The 24473-nt window shown below is 34.5% G+C and overlaps 1 protein-coding gene across 3 annotated transcripts in view; it reads left to right on the forward strand.

Moving 5' to 3' along the window:
* Window positions 1–4573: 4573 nt before the first annotated feature.
* The window catches only part of LOC134535880 (microprocessor complex subunit DGCR8-like), a 65977-nt gene continuing 46077 nt past the window's right edge, over window positions 4574–24473 (forward strand). Inside the window, exons 1-4 of one of the 3 annotated variants that reach the window (XM_063375237.1) lie at window positions 4574–4732; window positions 18305–18482; window positions 22146–22259; window positions 23740–23808. In XM_063375237.1, coding sequence (XP_063231307.1) covers window positions 18341–18482; window positions 22146–22259; window positions 23740–23808 — 325 coding nt within the window. In that variant the 5' untranslated portion in view covers window positions 4574–4732; window positions 18305–18340. The remainder of the gene's footprint in view (window positions 4733–18304; window positions 18483–22145; window positions 22260–23739; window positions 23809–24473) is intronic. The other 2 variants (XM_063375230.1, XM_063375245.1) reach the window with 2 other exon arrangements.

A 24473-nucleotide genomic window follows, 5' to 3' on the forward strand; every position in this document is an offset into this window, starting at 1 on the left:
AAATGTTTGTTAAGTGACACAATATTTCTGTAAACCTTTGTGTTCTGTACCATTACAAGAAGGAACAACCATATTTCTATACATTTGAGAATAATAACAGTAGTATTACAGAATTATTTTTATTTGGTTTCATATAGAACTTCTATAAGCACTCGAACTATGGTCAATGGACTGGGAATGTTGCGTTTAATGCCGATTATAATTTGTTGTGTTTGTTGCCAGCCAAACTTGTTTAACTATATGATAGAACCTTACACTTAGTACGTGTGGTTTCCAAGTGATGTTATGTTCTCTGGATTATGTAATTACAGTTTCCCTTATACGAATGTACCGAACAAATATAAAGTGTTGTGGTGTATACCACCATTGAAATATAAGAAACCTCTTAGTTAACACTAGGAAAATAACAAATGCAAGTGACAAGTAGCTCATTTGACATTGAACAAGAGGATCGTTCCAAAGAGAGGTTGCACCCTCCTTCCTGAGCGAGCCTTTTGTGACGTTGCAAGTTGTTTCTTGTTTCATTACAAAGAAAAATTGAAAAAGTAAGCCATAAATTGCACCATTTTAAAACATATTTGCAACATTGCAAATAATTGCTTGAATATCTTTCACACTTGGGGTTGGCTAATGACTAAATTTCGAATAAAATTTTCTATTTACTCATTGATATAACGTTACGTTAACCATGCAAGCACATTTGTTGAAATGCAGCATGTACTTTGTATGGTGTATTGTATGGTGTACAATTAACAGCATCTTTCATGAATTTTATTTTAATAATTCTTGGGAATTTTTTTTCCAGAACTAATTGATATGTTCTCGAGATGCTGGCCCGTTACCATCACATGCAAGGTCTCAATAGTATATAAACAACATTATTCTAATGTATTGTTATTGTGGTGACTAGCGAATGAATGCAGCAGATTCCAACTCTTCAGAATTGTTTCCAGTAGACGCAGCGTCGCACTGCGTGGCTGCGACTGGTTGATAATCGCTGGCTCCTCTGTGACATTGTGGGCATTGGTGAATCAAGCTTGTCGTGAATGTCAGTGCGCTTGCAAACTGACTCCCCTGCTGCAGCTCATACACCGGTCGTCACTGGATTCTGATGTACTTTGTAATAATTAAGATAGTTTCTGAACCAGAACAGTTGATAAGCTACGGTCCTGAATCAAAAAAGGTAAATTTAAAATGTGTCGTAACTTTATCTTTGAGCCTCATTTAGAAAATGTTAACATACTCACCTTTCATTGTTAGGTACATATTTTTTTACACAATCCCGCATAACCCTGCAAGTTATAAAAATTCTTCCAATGTATGAATTTCCCAATTACATACATATTGATAATGCCGAATGTGGACTTTATATATATATATACACATGCATACTTACACATATATGTATAATAATTGAAAGAAAATGTTTGCTTCAATGTCTCCCCTATAAATAATAAATGAATTACCTATATGATTAAATATCCGTGTTCTTAGTGGATATAACTAGGAAAATCTGCATAATTTGTATGTATTTTGGTAGTTATTAAAAAAGTACAATTAAACTTACAATATTATGAATTGTCATACCTCTAATGTTAAATTTTACTCTTGTACCGATAGCACACTGTATCTAAGTAACATAATTAAGATGTCACAGATATAATATTTAATACTTACTAATTTTATTCGACAATGTGTTTCCGATTCATTTGACTTCTTGCAAATGGGTTATAAATTAAGTATAACTCCAGAGACGTACCAAATTAGGTTACCTTGAGAAACTCATGACGTCAGCGTGTATGGTTTATGTGTTAGGGAAAATTTATTCAAATACTGTGTATTAAAAAAGTGCATGACATGGTATATTATTGTTTTATTTTGAAACAATTAACCCCAATTATTGCGAACACCATGGTAATATGCTTAAAAAATGTGTGAACTCTGGAGTGTATGAGAAGTTATTTCCAGGCCGGCCGTCGAATCGTCCGGTTTTAGGATCGAGTATAAATGACAGAACTTCGACTATCATCCCTTTTCTACGTGTGTCTAAAGCCAGTCAGGAGCGTGGAAAACCCCCCCTGAAAAGCCTGACTCGAATGACAATTGAAATGTTTTCCTAACTTAAATTAAACGAAGCTAAAGTGTGTGGGAAAGGGGCCAATTTAAGGTAGGACCTAGGCGTGTCTCAGGGCAAACCCTATACACTAGAATAAATACCAATTATTTAAGTTAAATACAAAGCGCCATATATTGCGTTTAGGACCTTGTAGTTGGATTTTTATATTTCAGTTTTAAACGGAGAAATAAAATGGTTTTTTCAGGGCCTGTAATGGGCGAGTGAAGCTATTGCCTGCAAGGAAAACAGGGCACGCGATCTTGTTGCTGTCCGTCGGCATTAAAAGTGTCGGCCCAGACAAAAATTCTGAAAAGTATATTTTGTTAAGAAACGTTACAGCTTTCACTTGGTACATGGCTGATATTCGGCCAATACTTGGTATGAGTGCTGGAGTCGTTTTAATATAATGCACGTTTTTGAAATATGTATATTTTTTGACCTTATTTATTTTAAAGAATACTATTAATAAATAATATTTATTTAGTTAAATACAAAGCGTCATATCTTGCGTTTAGGACCTTGTAGTTGGATTTTTATATTTCAGTTTTAATCGAAGAAATAAAATGGTTTTTTCAGGGCCTGTAATGGGCGGGTAAATCTATTGCCTACAAGGAAAACTGGGCGCGCGATCTTGTTGCTGTCCGTCGGCATTAAAACTGTCGGCCCAGACAAAAATTCTGAACAGTATATTTTGTTAAGTAAGGTGACAGCTTTCATTTGGTACATGGCTGATGTTCGGCCAATACTTGGTATGAGTCCTGGAGTCGTTTTTATAAAATGCAGGTTTTTGAAATATGTACCTTCTTTGACCTTATATAATTTAAAGAATACTATTAATAAATAATATTTATTTAGTAAATACAAAGCGACATATCTTGCGTTTAGGACCTTGTATTTGGATATTTATATTTCAGTTTTAAACAGAGAAATAAAATGGTTTTTTCAGGTCCTGTAATGGGCGGGTGAAGCTATTGCCTGCAAGTAAATCTAAGCGCGCGAACTTGTTGCTGTCCGTCGGCATTAAAACTGTCGGCCCAGACAAAAATTCTGAACAGTATATTTTGTTAAGTAAGGTGACAGCTTTCATTTGGTACATGGCTGATGTTCGGCCAATACTTGGTATGAGTCCTGGAGTCGTTTTTATAAAATGCAGGTTTTTGAAATATGTACCTTCTTTGATCTTATATAATTTAAAGAATACTATTAATAAAAACTATTTTTTTTAGTTAAATACAAAGCGCCATATCTTTTGTTTAGGACCTTGTAGGTGGATTTTTAAATTTCAGTTTTAAACAGAGAAATAAAATGGTTTTTTCAGGTCCTGTAATGGGCGGGTGAAGTTATTGTCTGCAAGTAAAACTGGGCGCGCGATCTTGTTGCTGTCCGTCGGCATTAAAAGTGTCGGCCCAGACAAAAATTCTGAACAGTATATTTTGTTAAGTAAGGTGACAGCTTTCATTTGGTATATGGCTGATGTTCGGCCAATACTTGGTATGAGTTCTGGAGTCATTTTAATATAATGCAAGTTTTTGAAATATGTAACTTATTTGACCTTAAATAATTTTAATAATATTATTAACAAATACTAAGTTTTTAAATTAAATACAAAGCGCCATATCTTGCGTTTTGGACCTTGTAGGTCGAATTTTATATTTCAGTTTTAAACAGAGAAATAAAATGGTTTTTTCAGGTCCTGTAATGGGCGGGTGAAGCTATTGCCTGCAAGTAAAACTAAGCGCGCGAACTTGTTGCTGTCCGTCGGCATTAAAACTGTCGGCCCAGACAAAAATTCTGAACAGTGTATTTTGTTAAGTAAGGTGACAGCTTTCATTTGGTACATGGCTAATGTTCGGCCAATACTTGGTATGAGTCCTGGAGTCGTTTTTATAAAATGCAGGTTTTTGAAATATGTACCTTCTTTGATCTTATATAATTTAAAGAATACTATTAATAAATACAATTTTTTTTAGTTAAATACACAGCATCTTATCTTGCGTTTAGGACCTTGTAGTTGGATTTATATATTTCAGTTTTAAACGGAGAAATAAAATGGTTTTTTTCAGGTCCTGTAATGGGCGGGTGAAGTTATTGCCTGCAAGGAAAACAGGGCGCGCGATCTTGTTGCTGTCCGTCGGCATTAAAAGTGTCGGCCCAGACAAAAATTCTGAACAGTATATTTTGTTAAGAAATGTTACAGCTTTCATTTGGTACATGGCTGATGTTCGGCCAATACTTGGTATTGGTCCTGGAGTTGTTATAATATAATGCCAGTTTTTGAAATATATATCATGTTTGACTTTTAAATAATTTTAACATTACGTTTAAAAATGCATTTTTTTAAAATATTATTAACTAGCCTTACGTTTTGCCTTTATGACTTCGTAGTTGTATTTTGGCTTACATTTTGTCTATTTTATTTTTGGGTAAATGTTTTTGAAACGTGAAAACTGTCATGGCCACAATGTATGTGTGTGTATGTTGCTGTTGCTGTCCAAATGCATAATTTTGACTCCGGTATATCATGTTTCTTTAAATTTATAAACACCGTGATAAATAAATAGTATTTGCTGTAGGGTTGATAATTGGTGTGAAATTGTTAATAATATTGACACAGTAGTAAGTTTCATTCTTTGTCGTAAAAATTTGTTTTAGTTGATTAATTTTTTTATTTCTAAGCTGAAGTTAAGGGTTAAGAATTCAGTTTTGATAGTGCGAATTCAACTAATTTTAGGGCTTGTTTTCGACTATATTGTGTTTATTATTTACCGCCATTGACCTTACTCTTATTAAATGCCCGTTAATATTGTCCAGTTTCCAGAATATCTCATATACTAGTGCATGCAAGTTAGTGTCAAGTGTAAATATTTAATCTAGGCGATACTTGTTTCTCAGATATTTACAGCTTTGAGGTTTATTCTGGGTAAATATGTAGTGTACGGATTAGTGACAAAATTTTTTTTTTTTTTAAATTTGAAATAACATTTATTATATGCCCTTTTACGTCCTCTTTTCAAAACAGCCTGCGGAGATAAGAAATTCCAATTACTTTTGGAGATATAGCCGTTTTTATTTTGCAATACAAGACCTATGTAATTATTCGAAAGCGGCTATTTTATATTTTGCCGTGTGTGCGTGAATGCCTAAATAACAAATTTTCCATTAGGTAAGGTTAGTTACATTATAAATACTTCAAAATAAACGGAAATTAAAAATAATATCAATTAATTTTACTTGTATAGTTTTAAGTATTTATAATGTAACTTGTCGCCGAGCGGGCTGATCCCCTTATTGGTTGTGTAGGTTCTTGGGCTAGCTCAGGTGGGGGTGGGTTTCGGGCCGCGTGGCAGTTAAGAGGATCTAGCCTGCTAATAATGAAACTACATAGGGTTTCGTGGCACTCACTCTTTTTATTGGCCACTATTTGCACCGGCACGGGGCTATCACAGTTCCCGCCTACGACCGTTCTTAGGTGAGGCCTGACTACACGAGAATTTCCCCTTACACGGCCGCCTATGGGAAGTAGTAGGCGCCGGCGTCGCGGCGCTAACCGATGGCGTTTGTCCCCAAACCGGCAGGGCTTTGATTTCCTGTCCTATAGCGACTTCAGGCAGGCACTATCTGCGGACACAGCTTCTGAATTGTCTTATTAATATGGCGAGGTCTCGTCCATGACACAATGGTACTATTTTATCCTAGGCAATGCGCGACTATACAAGCGAATAAAGATATATATATATACATACATACGAGAGGAAAGGAAAAAATTATGAAACGCTAGTAAAAAGAAAACTAAACTATCTACAATAAGGCGACCCCTTGGCAATAGTTGACATACTAATCTCCATAGTTCCGAACTGCCTGACACGACTCGAAGACTGTTGCTGATCTATTCCCCGCGTCACTGTCGTTAAGCCCGGAGGCCTCTATGCTCACCCGTTTCACTCGTCTTGGCGAGAGCTCGCGGCCGACACGTCTCTGCACCGCGGTTCTCCAGACGCGACTCCCTCCTCTGCTCGCGCCGACCCCCTCCCCGCGCGCGTCTCTTGCAGCACCTGACGTCCTCGTGGACGGGAACCCGCGACTTGTTCACCCCGTGCATATTAAAATACATGTTATTTACCCTTCTAATTTAAATTATACATGATGGATGATATTATAGTTTTTACAATAAAAATTATGTCCTGCTGAAAGAAAAGAAAATATACATAAAAAACTACGTCGGAGGGACACTGGTTTATTGAAGGTGGCACCACTGGCTACCGCACACGCCCGCGCACAGAAGAAGGCGGTGATGCGCCATAACGGCCTGTAGGAGCTAGGGTGGCCTCTGGGTCGACGTCAAACTGACCTGAGCTAACAAAACGGGATAAAGGTAGATAGGTCAGGTCAGCTACATTATAAATACTTTGAAACTGAACGGACATTAAAAATAATAAAATTAATTTTAATGGTTGTTTAGTTTTAAAGTATTTATAATGTAGCTGACCTGACCTAACAAACCAGGACAAAGGATGAACAGTAGGAACTCACATAATTTTCTTTTTACATGATGTAGTCGTTCTAATGAGAGACCTAAGATGCACATAAAGTTCTGCCATTCCCGATTATACTCGAACAATTCACCTTCAGCCAACTTCGGGATTTTTTTTTTATTTTTGCGCAGGAAAAATGAATTCAAATATTAAAAGTGGTCGGATAGGTTAGCTATATTAAAACACCTTAAAACACTATGAACGGTTAGTTAGGTTAGTATAGCTACATTAAAATAAACAGAGAAATATAAATATTAATAAATAAACCCGAGGTTGGCCGAAGGTGAATTGTTCGGGTGTAAACGGGAATGGCAGAACTTTATGTGCATCTTAGGTTTCCCCGTTCACGTACGTCGCAAAAAAAAAAAATCATACTTGTAAACAAGCAACAAAGGTTAAAGCCGCACGAGTGCACAGAATGAAAATTAAAAAATTTGATATATCCTAAAGTATTTGGAATTTCTTATCTCCGCCGGGTTTAATGAAAAGCGGAAGTTAAAGAGCACAGAATAAAGGTATTTTCGGAATTTTAAATTTTTTTTTAACAAATATTGCCCAAATATTACAATTAAAAAATTCGATATCTCCTAAAGTATTTGGAATTTCTTATCTCCGCAGGCTGTTTTGAAAAGATGACGTAAAAGCGCATATAATGAAAGTTATTTCAGATTTTTAAAAAAAAAAATTTACGCTAATCCGTACTCTACATATTTACATTATTCTGGAGAGACACTTTTCCGTAAATATTATAATAAATATTCAACAATTATTTATGTTACTGCCTGACATTTTTTTGTAATGATCATCTAAGAGAACGCGAGTGTAGTAGTGTTTACGATTCTATAAGAATTTTGATGACGTCTCCGAGATGGCGTCGCTTACGTCATTACCACCCCCACATTCTTACGTGAGAAGCACGGAATATGGGTATTTTGGATGGGGAACAATAAGCACACTATTTTTCACGTATTTCATTGTTTGACTACTATGCTTTTTCGGTATCGTAAACTAGACTACAATCCCTCCCGCTACAGTCTATTTTGCAATACCGATATTTTATTATCAACAAAAATATGTCTGAATAGGTACGTCATAACATAGTTTATCATGAAATATAACACCAAGCTCTATTTATTACAAAGGCCATGATTTTGAAAAATTAAAGTTGTATTAAAGTTGTAAATTTTGAGGAATAAATTACCGCTATCGCAAAATAGACTAGACCGGGTGGGACTGTAGTCTACTTCATGATACCAATCAATTGTCATCTCGATCGAAACTTCTAACTTTTTCAAAATCATTTTATTTACCAGTATACATAATACTCTAGACCGAGTGTCACTGTATTCTACTTCACAATACCTCCCACTTTCACAAATTTAATTACAGGTATCGCAAAATTGACTATACCGGTTGGGACTGTAGTCTACTTCTCGATACAGAGCAATATTTATTTTAAAATGTCTCTATTTCACATAATGAAATGCCAGAATCTATAACCAAACTACACTGGGTAGCTTTTTATTCTTCATTATGACCTCTAAACCCATAATATACTATAGTGAAACACGCAGAAAATATTGCACCAACAGTTCTTTCGCCATGACCCACATTTTCCCCCGCTTGTCCCGTTATAATGTAACATACCATAGCGTACCAACTGACTTATATCACGTGTTACACTGTTCCATCTAGTCCATATATTTAAGTATTTACAATGTAGCTTACCGAACAGAACCTAACATTCATTTCCTTTTTATTACCTAAGTAAGTGCTAGCCCAACATATTAACTTTCACATATCACCTATTCCTTAGATCAAGACTTTCTTCTTCAAACATACACACAATTGTATATATCATCAGGCTTACACCTCTTTTTGGACTTATTTTAGTTTCATTTTTTATTCTTTATTTTTCTCTTCAAACCATTTACTACGTTGTTTATTAACAATGTACTCGCACTTGTTGCCAACTTTTCTTATATATTTCGAAATCTTCCATTAATCAAACATTGATTTTAACTCACCTCATGATCACACACTTTTAAACCACCACTAATATCACAACAAATGATCCCGCTAACAACAAAACAATAACCTCTAGTTATACCAACTCAGTAACTTCCATTACCGGTACCTACATGTTACAATTAAAACATGCCCTCCCGTTCTACCAATTTTTTATTACTTCCAAACTTTTCCTACCTTAGTGCCCTACAAATATGATGTCGTTCATTAATTTCCCCTCTGTTATTCTCAACCAATCAGAAATTCAGTATCATAAACAAGACTTGACCAGAGAACCTGTAATACTTCGAGTATTTTACCTGTAATTGACAATTTTAAATAGTGGTTAAATATTGGGTAAGGTACATTTGACATAGCATAAAATTGTGAGAATGGCAGGTTAGGTTAGCAGCATTTAAAATACTTTAATAAATGTTTGAACAGTTGGTTATGTTTTGTTATCTACATTGTATATAATTTTAAATTGTGGGAACAGTTGGTTAGCTATATTAAAATTACCTATTTAATACTAATGATGTGTGGATATCTATGGCTTACTTTCAAAATCTCGTAAGTCTAAAATATGAAATTTTTCATGATATTCTACCGATATTTTGATGATGTAATTGTAACAATAGTGATGTTACGCTTTACGAACCCACTCTCTCATAGTGATTTGTTTATATTACAACAAATGGCAAAAAAATTAATATTTATAGACTTGCAAGGTTTTTTTTATGGAAGTAAACTGGACTTACAAGTTCTTTACCGTGTACCAAAATTGTTACATTTTTAGGAAGCAGTAAAACTGTGTTATTGTTAGAAATTATTATTATTTTATGACAAATTTGGTTGTAATTTAAATCTTATACTATACACAAGAATAGCCATGAATGTGAATTTGTTTGAAATAAATACATAAATGCATAACTTACAAAAGAACTTAACTAGGCACTCTTGAAAAGTAACATGTCATTGTCCTAAGCTAATTCCAATTTTTTTTAATAGTTTAGGCATTTAGAAATGCCAAATATTCTGGTGTATGACTTAGAAAGCCTCATCTAAAAAGGCAACCCTTATGTGTACATAAACACAAACATTAAAATGCAAACAAATAAAATATTACTACACTTTGCAAATGGGTATAAACATTTTTTTTCTTATTACAACTAAGAATGTCACATTATACACTAACAATTTTAAATATTTGATAATATCACTGGTTCATGACAGTACACTGAGTTGTAACACAACTTTGTAAACATCCGTAACTTATTCATGTGGCAAGTTGTCGTAGAAGGAGTGATGATCCTTTGTAATCATGACTTTAAGTTCTTGCAGGTTTTTGAACTTATCTGCCTTAATTTTTTTTGGTCCACTGAACAATGAATTTATGAGTGTTCTAGCATATTCTGAAGGAATTTTCTTGATTTGTTTTCCAAGAGTTTGCCATTCTTCTTCAAAATTCATCTTGCAGATTATTTCACCATCTGGGTTGTACTTCAATGCACGAATATCTGCCACAGTGGGATCACGCACCGTGCCACAACACTATCACGGATCTGGTATTGCTGCCAACAACTCTCTCTATTCTTCAGCTGACCAATCTGTATACCTCGGAGAGTAGCTGGAGAATGATATCATACTTTTTTGATTGTGTCCTTTATTTCACACCTGTAAGCACCAAAGAAATGCAGCAAGGTCTCATTCTATAGCCTCAGGACTGTGCAGAATCTTCTTGAAAGACATGCTGATGCCTTACGCAGATAGTAATGGTGTGGTGTCAAAGCAGCCAGCGTGTGCAGCGGGACGAAGTATCGGTGAGCTAGAATATCTCAAATGATGCCAGCATCAAGTGTCATGCATTAGATGGTGCGTGTGCAGCACGAGGCGAAGTAACACGATCGCTCTGTGAGATACCTGCAGCATCAGGCTCCCATCACGCCAAGAGGGCCAGTAGCCTGTGGAATCTCCCTCTCATAATACTCCTCTCCCCGTTAAACCTATTCGTTATGAACGGGGTAAAGTGTTTTTTCCGGTGTTCTTTTTGCTGTGATGTGGCCTTACGCCTCACCTCTTGTTTTTCAGAACCATGTCTCTCTTCTAACCATACTCGGTAAAAGGGTGTATACAGAAGTTAGCTGACTAAGCAACAAACTATTGTTACACTTTCACTAAAAGCCAGCACCTTCAATCTCGAAAGGATACAAGGATGCATAAATGTACGTGACCGTCTCGTCCTTTCACGAAAGGTTGAATGGGCGATTTTGTAAGGATCCTTGCTACTATTCGGAAGGTTAAAGAAAATGGCTGACATCCTATAAGATGCACTTTTCAAGGATCTTTTAGGTTAAAGAGTCTTTCAATGATATATTCGGAAACAACTAATAATTGTAATTGTGACTAGTATGCAGGACAATACTACACATGGCACAATTTGATGTGCTTATTATTTTATGCATGAAATAATATTCTGTACTTAATGTATTTAAATTTTTTGTGCATGTAAAAAAATAGATTGGAATTTATATGCAAGTATCATGTATATAATCAAAATCAGGGTTCTCCAAAATATAGCTTGCTGGCCAATACCGGTACACAACACCACCAATCTGGCCGGACATGCCTGGTTTTCCAGCCCATTATAGTTTACATAATGTTGGTGTGATGAGCTAGCTAGGTCCTGGTGGGGAAGTCAGTGTGGCCCTTATGCTAAAACATAATGTTCCTATATTTGAACTTAAATGAACAACTGAAGTACATTGGCCATATTAACTCTATCTCAAGCTGGCTTAATATCTCCTATTATTTATAAGATTTTTATTTATTTATTTATTTTATTTATTTATAATTGTGACTTGCTCACCGACAGTCGTTAGACTTGGCAGAAGTAGTTAATTCAGAGACCAAAAAACTGTTTAATATGGTTACTTCTTTATGGCATATATCATTAAAATTTGAGGTAATGCAGTGAGATTTGAAAAATTTATAAAATAACAAAAAAGGAGCCATTCCTATGATAAAAAATGATAAAATATCATCTCAATGTGCTTAAGCAAAAATCTTGAATGTCACAAATGAATACAGCATATGAATACTTACATTCAACCACAAGGAAACTAAATTAGTAGTAACTTCAGAAAACTGATGGCAGCAGGTCATAACATTAGGCAATTTTGCGAAAGGTCTAAAGTAAATGGACATAAAAATCTATAATTTACTACCTCAAAGCATAACAAACCGTTTACCAAATTTAAACCAAAAAAACACTTGTGTAAATAGAACACCCTTCCCACTCTCTGAAGGAATTCTTTCAGTTAATAGGCAATAAAAGACTAGAACTGTGGTTAAATTAAACTGTGATGCTCAACCCATAACATTTTTTATTTTACTAAAATTTATTTTATGAACTTTTTATTATGTGCATATTGTACCATTATATTTTAAAAAAATACCATGTATTTAATTTTAATAAGATAAGTAGAGGGTCAATTTATTTCAAATCATCCAGGGGTCTACACCCCACCCCCTCAGATTTTCTTGAAATTTTTTTTACAGCACCTATGAACAAATATAGCAACGCGTATTTTTTATTTTGGACAAATTCACTTTAGTTTTTATTTTATAATTTTTTTAAGAAAATGGTGCATTTTAACTGATCTGTTGTTTGAGGTGCAAGATGAAAAAGGGCACTTTTCAGTAAAAATTTAATTGTGAAGTTATTATTTAATAATAACTAATGAATTTTACAATTCTTATTTGAAATTTCATCAGGGTTCCAAAAATCAGGTTAAAAATAACATTTGACTCATATTAACCTGTTTTCACTCTTTAAAGTTGGCGCTCTGTAATTTTTTTTCATCTGTACAGCTATTTCCTTAAATGTTCATAACTTTTTTCTGGCTGATCCAATGAGGCTGAGAAATGTCTCATTTGAAAGAGGATGTAAAGTACTATAATAATATAAAACAAAATTCATGGGTATTTGACGTTATCATTCGATAAAAAGGGAAAAACATATTATGTTGCTGAAAAGATGCATATTAGCTGTAAATCGTTATCAAATCAATGGTTGGAACAATTATATTAATTTTATTATCACACATAACAAATAGCTTTTACACTCTAATAGGCTAATGAAACCCAACCATATAGTTTTAATTTTGTAAAGGATACTTCTTAGGATTTTTAGGTAACATTCAAACGTCGAGTAAGTAGGTAGTTAAAGTATGTTAAAAATTATAGATATTTATAAAGTTTTTTAATTTTTTTGTTTACCTTTTTTGTTGATATGAAGCCAGTGTTGTTAAAAGTACTCGGAAAAAGTAATTGGGCTCAATTACAATTACTGTGGTGATAATGTAACTAATTACAAGTAAAAATTACTTTACATAGAAGTAATCAGTAAAATTACAATTACAATTACTTTCCGCTACCATTTTAAAACTGACCTACGGTTCAATTTTTTTACACTTTTTTACATTAATAAACATACATATTTGTTTTCTTAAAAAAATGATTTCATGTAATGATTAAATTTATTATCTTTAATTAAATGAATAATATTTGAGGACAAACTTGCTTGAATAACATCAAAGACTTCATACAAGTAGTGGAATTGACCTTACAAAACAATTGCATTTTAAAGTTCTCATCAGATAGATTCCCTCTCTTGATGGCAAAAACATCTTTACCAACACAAAAAAGATGCTCAACGGGAGCACTTGACGGCAGCGATGTGTTAAATTTTTAAAATGCAGATTTTAGGATAGGGTAATGTTGGAGACACTGCAAGTCACTATGGCTCTTCATTTTTGATCATCGATGTTGTGCATACGATCGTAGCACTACAAGCGTAAAATTATAAACTTTACTAATACAATTCTTGTTCTTAATTGTATTCATTATACGTTCCGAGAATAAAAGTAACGGCAAGTAAATATAAAGTATCGATTACCTTAATGTATCGATTACTATTAATGTTATGTATTCCGATTACAAGTACGAATTACATTTTTTAAATGTATTCCGATTACAAGTACGAATTACATTTTTTAAATGTAATCGTTACAAGTATAAATTACTTGAAAAGCAATCGTTACAAGTAATCCGATTACTTGTAATTCGTTACTTAACAACACTGTATGAAACTTAATATTTCCTTGGCCAGGCAGCATTAATGTTTTAAACACTTTTTTTTTTAATAGAAAGACTGAACATCATTCGTCCTTCTTGAGCACTTAATTGTGGAACATCTATGGAGCAAATTATGTTTGTAAAAGGGACCCAGCACTTATCCTCTCTTCCAACATTTCGGTTTTCTGGCCAAAAAAATGTCTGTGATGGCCAGTGAGGGTGCATAAAATTGATATAAGCATCTTTATTGTCATCATCAAGCTCCAAAATGAGTCCAATGAAGCACTTATCTTCATACACACAGCCTATGTAGGTATTTGGTTGGAAATTTGGAAGTTATAGTTTTTGCGATAAACTATACCTCGATGAAAAAAATTTGTCACTGCTTATCCGTTTTGCTGCTATTACAGTATTAGATAGTGGTTGGAAAAAATTGAAAGATCTTGTGCCAGGTACAGTTTTATGTTCACTAAAATGCTGAGTCAACTTTGGTTCTACATTTTCTACACTATCTATATTAATGAATTGAAATATTGTTTTTGAAAAGTGTTTGCTACAAAACTTAAACATTTCTTCTGGTGTGCAAATTTGGTCTTTAAGTTATATGGTCTTTGGAGGTTGGCTCTTGTAACAGATAGTTTAACTGAGCCACCTATACCATCGCAAGCACATTTTCCATGGCTTGTGGCATGAAAAGTCCAGGAAGCTTTTAGACTAAAATCTGCTTCATGAAAACAAAGATTGACTAAACTCTTGAAATTTTTGTATTGTGCAGAACAGCCATCTGTGATGTATTCCCCTGTTGTTACTTTTGGTTGTTTTGCTTTCATGTAACTGCAAATTCTGCTTTGTACTTTATAAACAAAGTTTACATCATGTTTCATGTAATCTGATAAAAAGGAAAAATGATTGCTGTGAAACAGAGGAGCTATCATTGTCTCTGTAATAAACTACTACTGGATGTAGTGTGCAAGATGCATGGGACCAATGATAACGTTGAATCTCATCTTGAAGGATAAATCCGTAATTTTCAGAAAAATCCATAAAGCAAAGCACTTAGTTTTGGGATACATTTTCTTTCCTCTTTTTTATGTATTCAGATTGTTGCTTTGAAATATAAGAATGAGGTATCAAGGTTTCAAGTTTTTCATTTAAAAGTGTAATGTACTCGGACAATGGTAGGACCATTGTTTGAAGCTGGCTCCGGTCAGTATTTGTCCATTGCTTGAATATTATTTGGTCTTTATCATCATAGTCTTCCAGTGTTGTTTTAACTAAATCATTCAATTTGTCAGAATTAGGACATTTATCACACATTCTAACATGCATTCTCTTTTTAAATCTTCACACATTAACATTTTAGTTAATTCCTTCAATTTTATTTTATCCAGATTCATTGGACTTATAAGTAGTACAGGATTTTGATGAATGCAACAAACACATACTGAATCAACTCCTCTTTGATTAACTGTTACACACCACTTGGGCCTAAGTTCACAAAACTTTGATAGTCCAATTTTGGCATTAGGGTACATTTCTTTAAAGCTGAGTACAGTTACTCAAGATTACAGGGGGTGTGGGGGGGCCTGAAAGCTGCTTCACAGCCCCCTGGTTTGTTTCAGCCTGCCCCTGTCTGACTGGAACCCCCCCCCCCCCTTCCCGCCAACCATTTTTTCCTATGGTCATGTGACTAACTGGCAAGGGACTGAGAAGAAATAATAACTTTCCACCTAGGAAAAAAAATTAAATACAAGGAAGGAGGGAGAAGGGGGCTTCTCCAGCAGATGGAGAAATACATATGTGCAGGGGGGGGGGGGGGGGGCAGTGCTGTAAGCTTTACATTCCAATAGCTGAGAAAAAATACAAAGACTTCTCTTGTGCTCAGAATTCTACTGAAGGCAAATATATGGTGCAATGCAAATTCGAGGGCTCTTAGCATGTAAAGGATTATCCAGGGTTTTTACATTGGTGGGTTCTAATTAACATGGATAATCGAGAGTATACTGTAAATGTAAATCTCAAGTAAAAGAAGGTTAACTAATTTTAAAGTGTACACAAACTATGTGTTATGTGTAATAATAAATAAATAAAATTAATATAATTGTTCCAACCATTGATTTGATAATGATTTACAGCTAATATGCATCTTTTCAGCAACATAATATGTTTTTCCCTTTTTATCAAATGATAACATCAAATACCCATAAATTTTGTTTTATATTATTATAGTACGTTTCATCCTCTTTCAAATGAGACATTTCTCAGCCTCATTGGATCAGCCAGAAAAAAGTTATGAACATTTACGGAAATAGCTGTACAGATGAAAAAAATTACAGAGCGCCAACTTTAAATAGTGAAAACAGGGTTTAATATGAGTCAAATGTTATTTTTAAACTAATTTTTGGAACCCTGATGAAATTTCAAGTAAGAATTGTAAAATTCATTAGTTATTATTAAATAATAACTTCACAATTAAATTTTTACTGAAAAGTGCCTTTTTCATCTTGGACCTCAAATAACAGATTGGTTAAAATGCACCATTTTCTAAAAAAATTATAAAATAAAAACTAAAGCAAATTTGTCCAAAATAAAATACACTCTTTGTTATATTTGTTCATAGATGCTGTAAAAAAAATTTCATAAAAATCGGAGAGGGTGGGGTGCAAAATTTTGTTTTCTCTGGATGATTTGATTTGGAATGACCCTAGACTATTTTTCCTTACCTTTTTTTTTTTTTTTTTCATTTTTGTAGACAGTAACACATGTATGTGTATGTATGTGTATTTATACATATAGTTTGTTTATGATATATTGTGTGTTCTGCATCACTGAGTGTTCGACTCCATGTAGGATCCAGGGAACTAAATTTATAAGTTGATAAAAAAATAAACTTGAATTCAACCATTTAGACTTTTCTATCAGTCTGTAAATGTTTCTGCTTTAACAATCTTAAAAGTGCTTCCTAACAACAGGTAATAGAAATAAAACATCCAGGGAAAGAGTAAGCAAATAGTAATTACAGGATGACATATAACGCAAGTTTAGGAAATATTTTCCCATTCAGTTGAAGTGTTCTTTCAACCAAATTTACTATTTGATTAAAAAATAACTATTACAAATTCCAAATATCACCTCAAGCAAATTTAGTTAACAAGTTAGAGAGTGATAAAAACATTTAAACAGTAGTCCTTTCTACATTTGAATTCCAAATTGTTGACTAATGATACCTACTTTGACTTATTTAGCCAAGTGGGTTACATTAAAACTGGTAAATAAAAAAAATCATTTGAAAAAAATTTAAAAGAATTTTTTTAATATTCAAAATGCATTACCCTACTCTCAATATGAAATAATAGATGCACATAATTAAATTCAAAAATATCTTCAAGGAGTATTAGCAAAATGTTAGTCTTCTTCTTCACCACAGGCTTGATTGACATGTGGAAATGTTAGGATCATAACATCCATCAAAGCATCAAAATATAAAAACATATACGTAGGTCAAAAAATTAATATTATGTAATTGCTTTGCAAGGATAAATTAATTAATAATTTAGTATTTCTTCCACGGAATATATTATGGTGTTTGATATTTATCGTTTTGAAATCAGCAGATTTAGGCTTGTTCTCTGTGGGTTTATATATTCTTTTTATTTTGCATAATTAAATATTTTTCAATGATAAACGGTGCAAAACTGCAATGGTGTATGTCCAAAGAAATGTATTGATTTTAAAATTCCCTAGTGCAAGAATAATTTAAAGAGCATATTTTCTTGTTTTAGTTACCATTTTGATGCTAAGAGCTACTTAAACTCCATAATTTCTTTCATTTGGTTGAAAACATTTTGCCCTGTGTGACAATGTATGCAACAATTTTTGAACTAACTGTGGATTTCGTGCTTTTGACCACTCGTGCTATATACTGTACATGTAAACATTCATTAAATTTAATTTTTTTTGTTTATTTCTACAAATGTTATGTTTGTGAATTATAAATTTGGATTTATTCTTTCAGTTCTGGTATGTTCTTGAACTTGGTTATGTTTAGTTGATCAATAGCTGCATACTTGTCACATAAGATTTGTAGTTTTAAATAGTATGTTTGTTGAAAACAGCAGATCTATTCACAAAAACAATAATTGGAATACATTCACTCTAACTTAAGTCAAGCAGAGTTATTGGAAGGGCTCTTAAATAAAATACCATTACAGGAAAAAAAAATTAATACGAAGCAATAACACGAACACAAACTCAGGAACATATAATTCATGGCAAACCCTGACAGGGCACCTAATTGAAGAGACATTACTTTTCATACTTGCAACCCCATAAATATTTATATATTTTTTAATTTTAAACATTTACTTATAGCCTTCTCTAGTACATGGTTTCATATAGGTAATAATGGTCTGGTACTTAAAACTAAAGAAATTACACTGTCTGCCCTTGTTTGGTTGTTTACCAATTATAGGAGTTTTTGTTCCTGCTGACATGTTCACGATTTGTGTTGCAGTGTGCACACTGAAACAGCGGAAGAAGTAAAAGTAAAATGTCACATGATAGTTCAGGCAGTGAAGTGAAAAATGAAAGCATTGGCAATGGAAATAGCGCCAATGGTGCGCCCTTACCGCTTGGTTTTTCTGAAGTTGACACCGAACCTGAAGCAAAGAAGATGGAGATGGCAAAAGCAGGTAGGCTAACTATCAAAAGGAATTATAAATTGTGTACTGAAAACGTATTTGCTAAACTGTGTTACTTTTTCTTGTGGGGCAGTGGGAGGGTGAATCCCCTTCTGAGCCAAATTTTTTACTCAATATAATGTACCTACTTAATTAACCAAGCTTAAAATTAACAAAGGATGGCTTAACTGATTGGCTAAATTAGAGAGTAGTCTTCTCTTTAAACATGTACGAACATAATCATAAGCAATGGTAGTATAAGAATGTACCTTTCAGTAGTGGCAATTTTTGTCAAAGAATTTCCGGGTTTGAAAAAGAGAGCTTAAAAATGCAGTTCAAGCATCACATTTTAAAAACTTTCAGTAGGATGGCCCAATTACCCTCCTTCCTCCCTTCTCTCCTCTATTTTCCTGGGGGTGTGGTGTTCCATAGCCAAAAAAACAGACTTTTCCAAAATATATTCTCTCTCAGCCAACACAGGCATTAGCTCGTGCAACTTTTGTCACACGCACAGTGAGCCCGCGCCAGCGTGCCTCACGTATCGCGCTGGGCTGACCCGTGCATCTCATCTTTATTGCATTGTACACAGCTGCTTAGATCAGCATGTCTTGCAGCGCCATCTCGCAAGTACTGTCTTGCCGTCGCGAGATAGTGTATTGCAGTTACTTGCGATGACAGCACGGCTCCCAGCCACTCCGGCATTTTGACCCCTGCACCACCCACCAAACATTTTCTCCCCGCCACAGCGGCATGTTTCCCCTTCTCTTCCCTGCGGTGTACCCTGACTTGGTCCATCTCCGCATGCGAAAGTAGTTCTCACCTGCAGCCAAGTTGTATTCCAAACCCCCCCCCCCCCCCCCCCCCTCAACCTTTTTGCTCTTGAAGTCTCTAGGCTCCCATGGAACTCCCTATGCCCTCTTGTGACAGATGCTAGGAACTAAGACCCCTTCATATTTGTGCCCTTCCAGGCAAGTTAACTATGCGTTGTTCCCACACAAGAGAGGCAATTGTTCTCCAGCCGGTCTCCACTACACTTTCTCAGTGCATGAGTTCAATTAAGTTTTTCGTGAATGGTGAATTACGGCAGGGGTGCCCACAAGGGGGGGGGGGGGGTATGACGCAGACTGCGTCATTAAAATTTCAGGGGGGGGGGGGGGGGGGTGGTTAAAAGACGAGAAAAATGTATATATTATTTACATAATTATAGCTTCTAATGTGAAAATACGTTTCTGGTGCTTTGATAATTATTGAAAGGGATCTTGTAAATCAAATTGGCAACCCCGCACTTTCCTCAACAAAAGCAGTTTGGCATCTGTCGGTTCAGGATGGAAATATTACCTGATATTTGATCAAAATTATTATTAGAAAATCATTTTTAATTAATGCAAAATGTGATAAAATATTAAACTAAAAAAGTATAATATTATAAAATCATTGAGTAAATCATTGAGAAAATGGCATAAAAAATTTCGGGGGGGGGGGGGGGCCATCATTAAGTTAGGGGGGGGGTGAGTCATAGTGTTTGAGGGGGGAAGGGGGCACCTCTGATTACGAGATGTAGTTCTCAAACTAATATAATAGTACTCCCAGACTTTGCTACTTTTAAACTTGTAATATAGTGCAGTGCATCTTTTCTTTTGTTCCCTGGGTTATCTTTTCACCATAATTGGCATATCCACCATCGTCATGTTGTGATGACTGATCTACCTAGAGTATTGTGGGTTTCAACTTCCCCTCATAAGCTTCTGGACCCATCTGTACGACTTCTATATTCCGGTTTCAATATCCGCTGTCAGTTAGTGTTTCAATACTATCGGCTATCTCCAGATATTTGCTCTGTGCATCCAGCTCAAGTCAGCTACTGGCCTGCAGTATTTTCAAACACAGATAAGGAGACATCTTTGTTATGATAAACTTTCTAAAAGACAGATAATTCTCCATAGTCATAATTAAATGTAAGTTTTACAAAATTTAAAATTGGTTTTGCAAGTCTTAATAATTAGTGTTAAATAATGTAAGTTTTTTATACCTAAGGTAAAAAAAGTGCAGATTTTTTTTGTTGAAAATAAATAATTTTAATTTACTCCAAGAAATAATTATCAGAATTATTCTTAATTTTTATAGGATTAAATTATCGTAATGATTTTAGAAAACTAAATAAACAAAACTATCTTCTAGGGTTTATATATATTAGTTAAAGTTCCCTGCAAATCTAGTAACGTTCTAATAATAGCTAGATGGTCTACGAAATGTGTTTCTGCCTTTGTAAAAGGTACTTTCTAAATGATTAGACAGTAGAATTTTATATAATTAGACAAACCTCCATCATCATTGGTCTTGGAATTATCTACTAAAGTAGTAAATCAATTTATTTTACCATGCAAATTCCTACAACAAACTAGAAAATAAGAATACAAAATATTGTAAATTTTATTTATTTAACTAAATTATAGGAGGTATGAAGTAAATAGTCATATTAGTTTTAAATAAGGCAATTGTGTTTTCTCAAACAAAACGGAGACATCTCATTATTTAAGAGTAAGATTAATTTCTGTAAAAATTTTAATTAAATATTGAATAACATTTCATATGTAATTATTCAAATACTTGACACCAATGATTAACTTTATTGTTGCATTGAATTAAAAAATTCTTTAGAAATGTATGCCTGTTTGTATTTAGTATTGTACCTAGTTCTATATGTATTTTATACTAAACTCTGTATTTTTTTTTCCTAACATTTCACAGTGGAAAATATTCTAATTGCCAAAGTAAATAAATATATACCTGTTCATTCATCTACATGCAGCATATACACACATGTATTTACTTGAACATAAGCTGCCATCAATTTTAAAGAGCATTCCCCTTGTGAACATTAGTTATAAAGTTAGCTTGCAATAATTATAAGATGTCTGCGTTACGTCTCTCAGTCGCTCATACATATACATACACATATATACTATACACACACACATATATATATATATATATATGTATGTGTATATATACATATATATATACATATATATATGTATGTGTATATATACATATACATATACATATATATTTATATATATATATATATATATATATATATATATATATATATATAAAGGAGAATGGTAACACATACTTGCACATAAGTTCTTTAAAGAATTTACTAACCCCACAGAACTTCCCAGCATGTTTTATGCACAGTCTATACTGCCCAATGGAGCCTTCATTTGACTGATTCAGCCTTAAAAAAGGAGAGGTAGTTCTTTGACATGTTGACTGCTCTATGTCTTTTTGAAAAACCACAAGCTTTGCTTACACACTAGTGCTCCAGTATTTTTTATTTTAATGTAAAAGTTGACAAGCCACATCCTGAATCACCATCCTACTAAATAACCTACATGACTTACTTATTACAAATGTTGATGAATTTTCCTAGCAAAACTAGGAAGTCATCATTATTGTAGTGGCACCCCACTTTCTAATCTCTCAATCTTAATGGTGTTGTAGATAATTTGGCAAATGTAAGATGCCATATCTGTTGTAATAAGATGCACACTGTTTTATGAGCTGAAAGAGTCACAAAAAAAAAACTGCATTTTATAATTGAGTAATTTCAATGTGATATTTCTTGAGACTTTTTTTATAATTATTTATTCTTATATTTTTTGTTGCAAGATCTGCTACGAGAATTTGATATCCTTGATGAATTTGGAGATGAAAGTGAAGAAAATGCAGAGAACACTTCTTCGTGCAGTTCTTATGTTGAAGATGATATGGAGCAACATAGTGGTAAGCAATAGAAAGGTATCGCAACAATATTCCCAATAATTATATCCAGCTAATTGTTTTACCACTTCGCTCCATGGTAATCGAATCTGGGTGTCCACGGCGGTTGAGTGGGGGTGATGGATGGATTTCCAGAGGGGTTGGCCTTGGATATTTCATGAATAGGAAACATCATACATTGCTGTGAGCATTTTATCAGTGAATCATTTTCATCTCATCGCCGCTCATTGTCTCTAATTACCCCAACGGCAATGAGACATCCCTAATGCATTTATTAATTCATTCACTTCTTTCCTGAATTGGCCATAATGAGGGTGGGAAGCAAGCTAGCTGGCAATGACCTGCCAAGATGCAGTAAGCATCAGAGCCGTCGAGAGAAACCAAAGGCCCGGGGTAAGTAATTTTGTCGGGCCCCCTCTGTATTATTTAATGTACAACATTTAAAACCTCACACTTTGAATAATCTAAATATTGTAAGCATGATTTGTGTGTATCACATTACAGTAAACTCTTAATTATCCGGATGTTAATTGGGACTTACCGATGCCCGAATAATTTAAATCCCGTAAAAAAAGTAAAATCCGTTTCACAGTAAGGGCCGCCCTCATTTTTGGGACGTACCATATATTTGTCTTCAGTAGAATTCTCTGCACAAAGTCTTTTGTGTATTGCGTCGCTGCATATTATAACTTAAACAATACAACGCTGTGTCGCAGTGCGGTCTTTATCCATCTGCTGGAGAGGAGGCAGTCGCCCACTCCTCCCCCCCTCCTCTTATTTAATTTTTATACCCCTCTGTGTTAAGCTATTCTTTCTTCTTATCTCTTTCATAAAACTAGCATGCAGAAAAACTTTGCCACGCTGGAGAATGTATAAGTATGTACTCGTAAGGTTTTCAATGATTTAATATTAACATTAGATTTATAATTTTGGACCAGCAAAAAAATAAAATCTGGAAACTCAACTGGAAAAGGGGGGGGAGGGGGCGCTTTTATTTCGACCCCCTGCCCCTCCCTCTTGACGGCCCTGAGCATGGTAGTGGGGTGACTGCCGGTGGTGATGTCTGTTTTTGCGCCACCCAGCCCTTGGGCTGGAGCAACCTTTGTTTTCTGCTTCATGATGTTGCCACTGGTGCTTTTCCTCAGTCACCCTCCTGCTCGTGCCATCGATGTGAGTGCTGCTTGGCATGGAACCAGAGTCCGCTGCTCTCTAGCTGGGGGCACACCCAGCATTTCTTGTCCGTCAGCAGGAATGAATAATCTGGAAGGAGCAACGGTGGAGTCATTGTGGGGGAAAGGAAAATGGAGACTCACAGAGAAAATCCGCCAGCTTCCAGTCATTCTGCATTATCACTTTTGTCTTTCGTTTTTTAAAAGTAATTTGTGATGTAAAACAGTTTTCCTTTATGCAATGTCTTATGTAACTTCTAAAATTTAATGTAAATATTGTAAATTTGGTTTGTAATGATATTTTGTTCCCCCAGATTGGAAAGACGAGAGTGAGGAAGATAAAAATAATTTGCAAGATTCAAAATCAAAAAGCGTATTTGATGGTAAGTGTAAGCCTTTGTACTGACTTGGTATGGTCTATTTTCTTGCATTGGACAGCTTGTATGGTCACCAATCAGCAGGGCATCTGGATCAGGAAAAACAGGGAAATAAGGGTGTTCATAAAAATATGTCCTAGTTTCAATTTTATATTATTACAGTTTGCAACATATACTTCAAATTGAAGGTAAACTAACCTATTTTTTATGACAGGCTTAATATATTCACCTTTAGTTATACGGCTCACATCCAACCTGAAGTCCATTTCTTCCAACAATTTTGTTAAGAAGTCCGGAGTAATGGAAGCAATAGCCTCTTCAATTCTGTGGCAACTGAAATTCAAGACTTAATTTTGAACAGATCTCTTAGGACTACGCATGTAAGATGCTCCGACACGGTCAACATCCTGTATAGACACTTTGGATCGTCCTATACTTTTTCCTTTATGAACACATCTGGTCCTTTCGAACTGCCTATACCGTAGACAGATGTTTTTGCCACATGGGCTATTACAATTCAACGTTAAACGAAACGCACCTTTAACTGAGATTACAGATGCACTCTTAGCAAATTGCAGAACACAAAATGCTTTACACTCAGGAGAGGTGATGCTGCAAGCGAGAAAACAACAAATCAGTACTCACGCATGCGCTTGTCTAAATATATTTGA

Source organism: Bacillus rossius, chromosome 1 (genome assembly GCF_032445375.1).
Source record: "Bacillus rossius redtenbacheri isolate Brsri chromosome 1, Brsri_v3, whole genome shotgun sequence".
Taxonomy (NCBI): Eukaryota; Metazoa; Arthropoda; class Insecta; order Phasmatodea; family Bacillidae; genus Bacillus; species Bacillus rossius.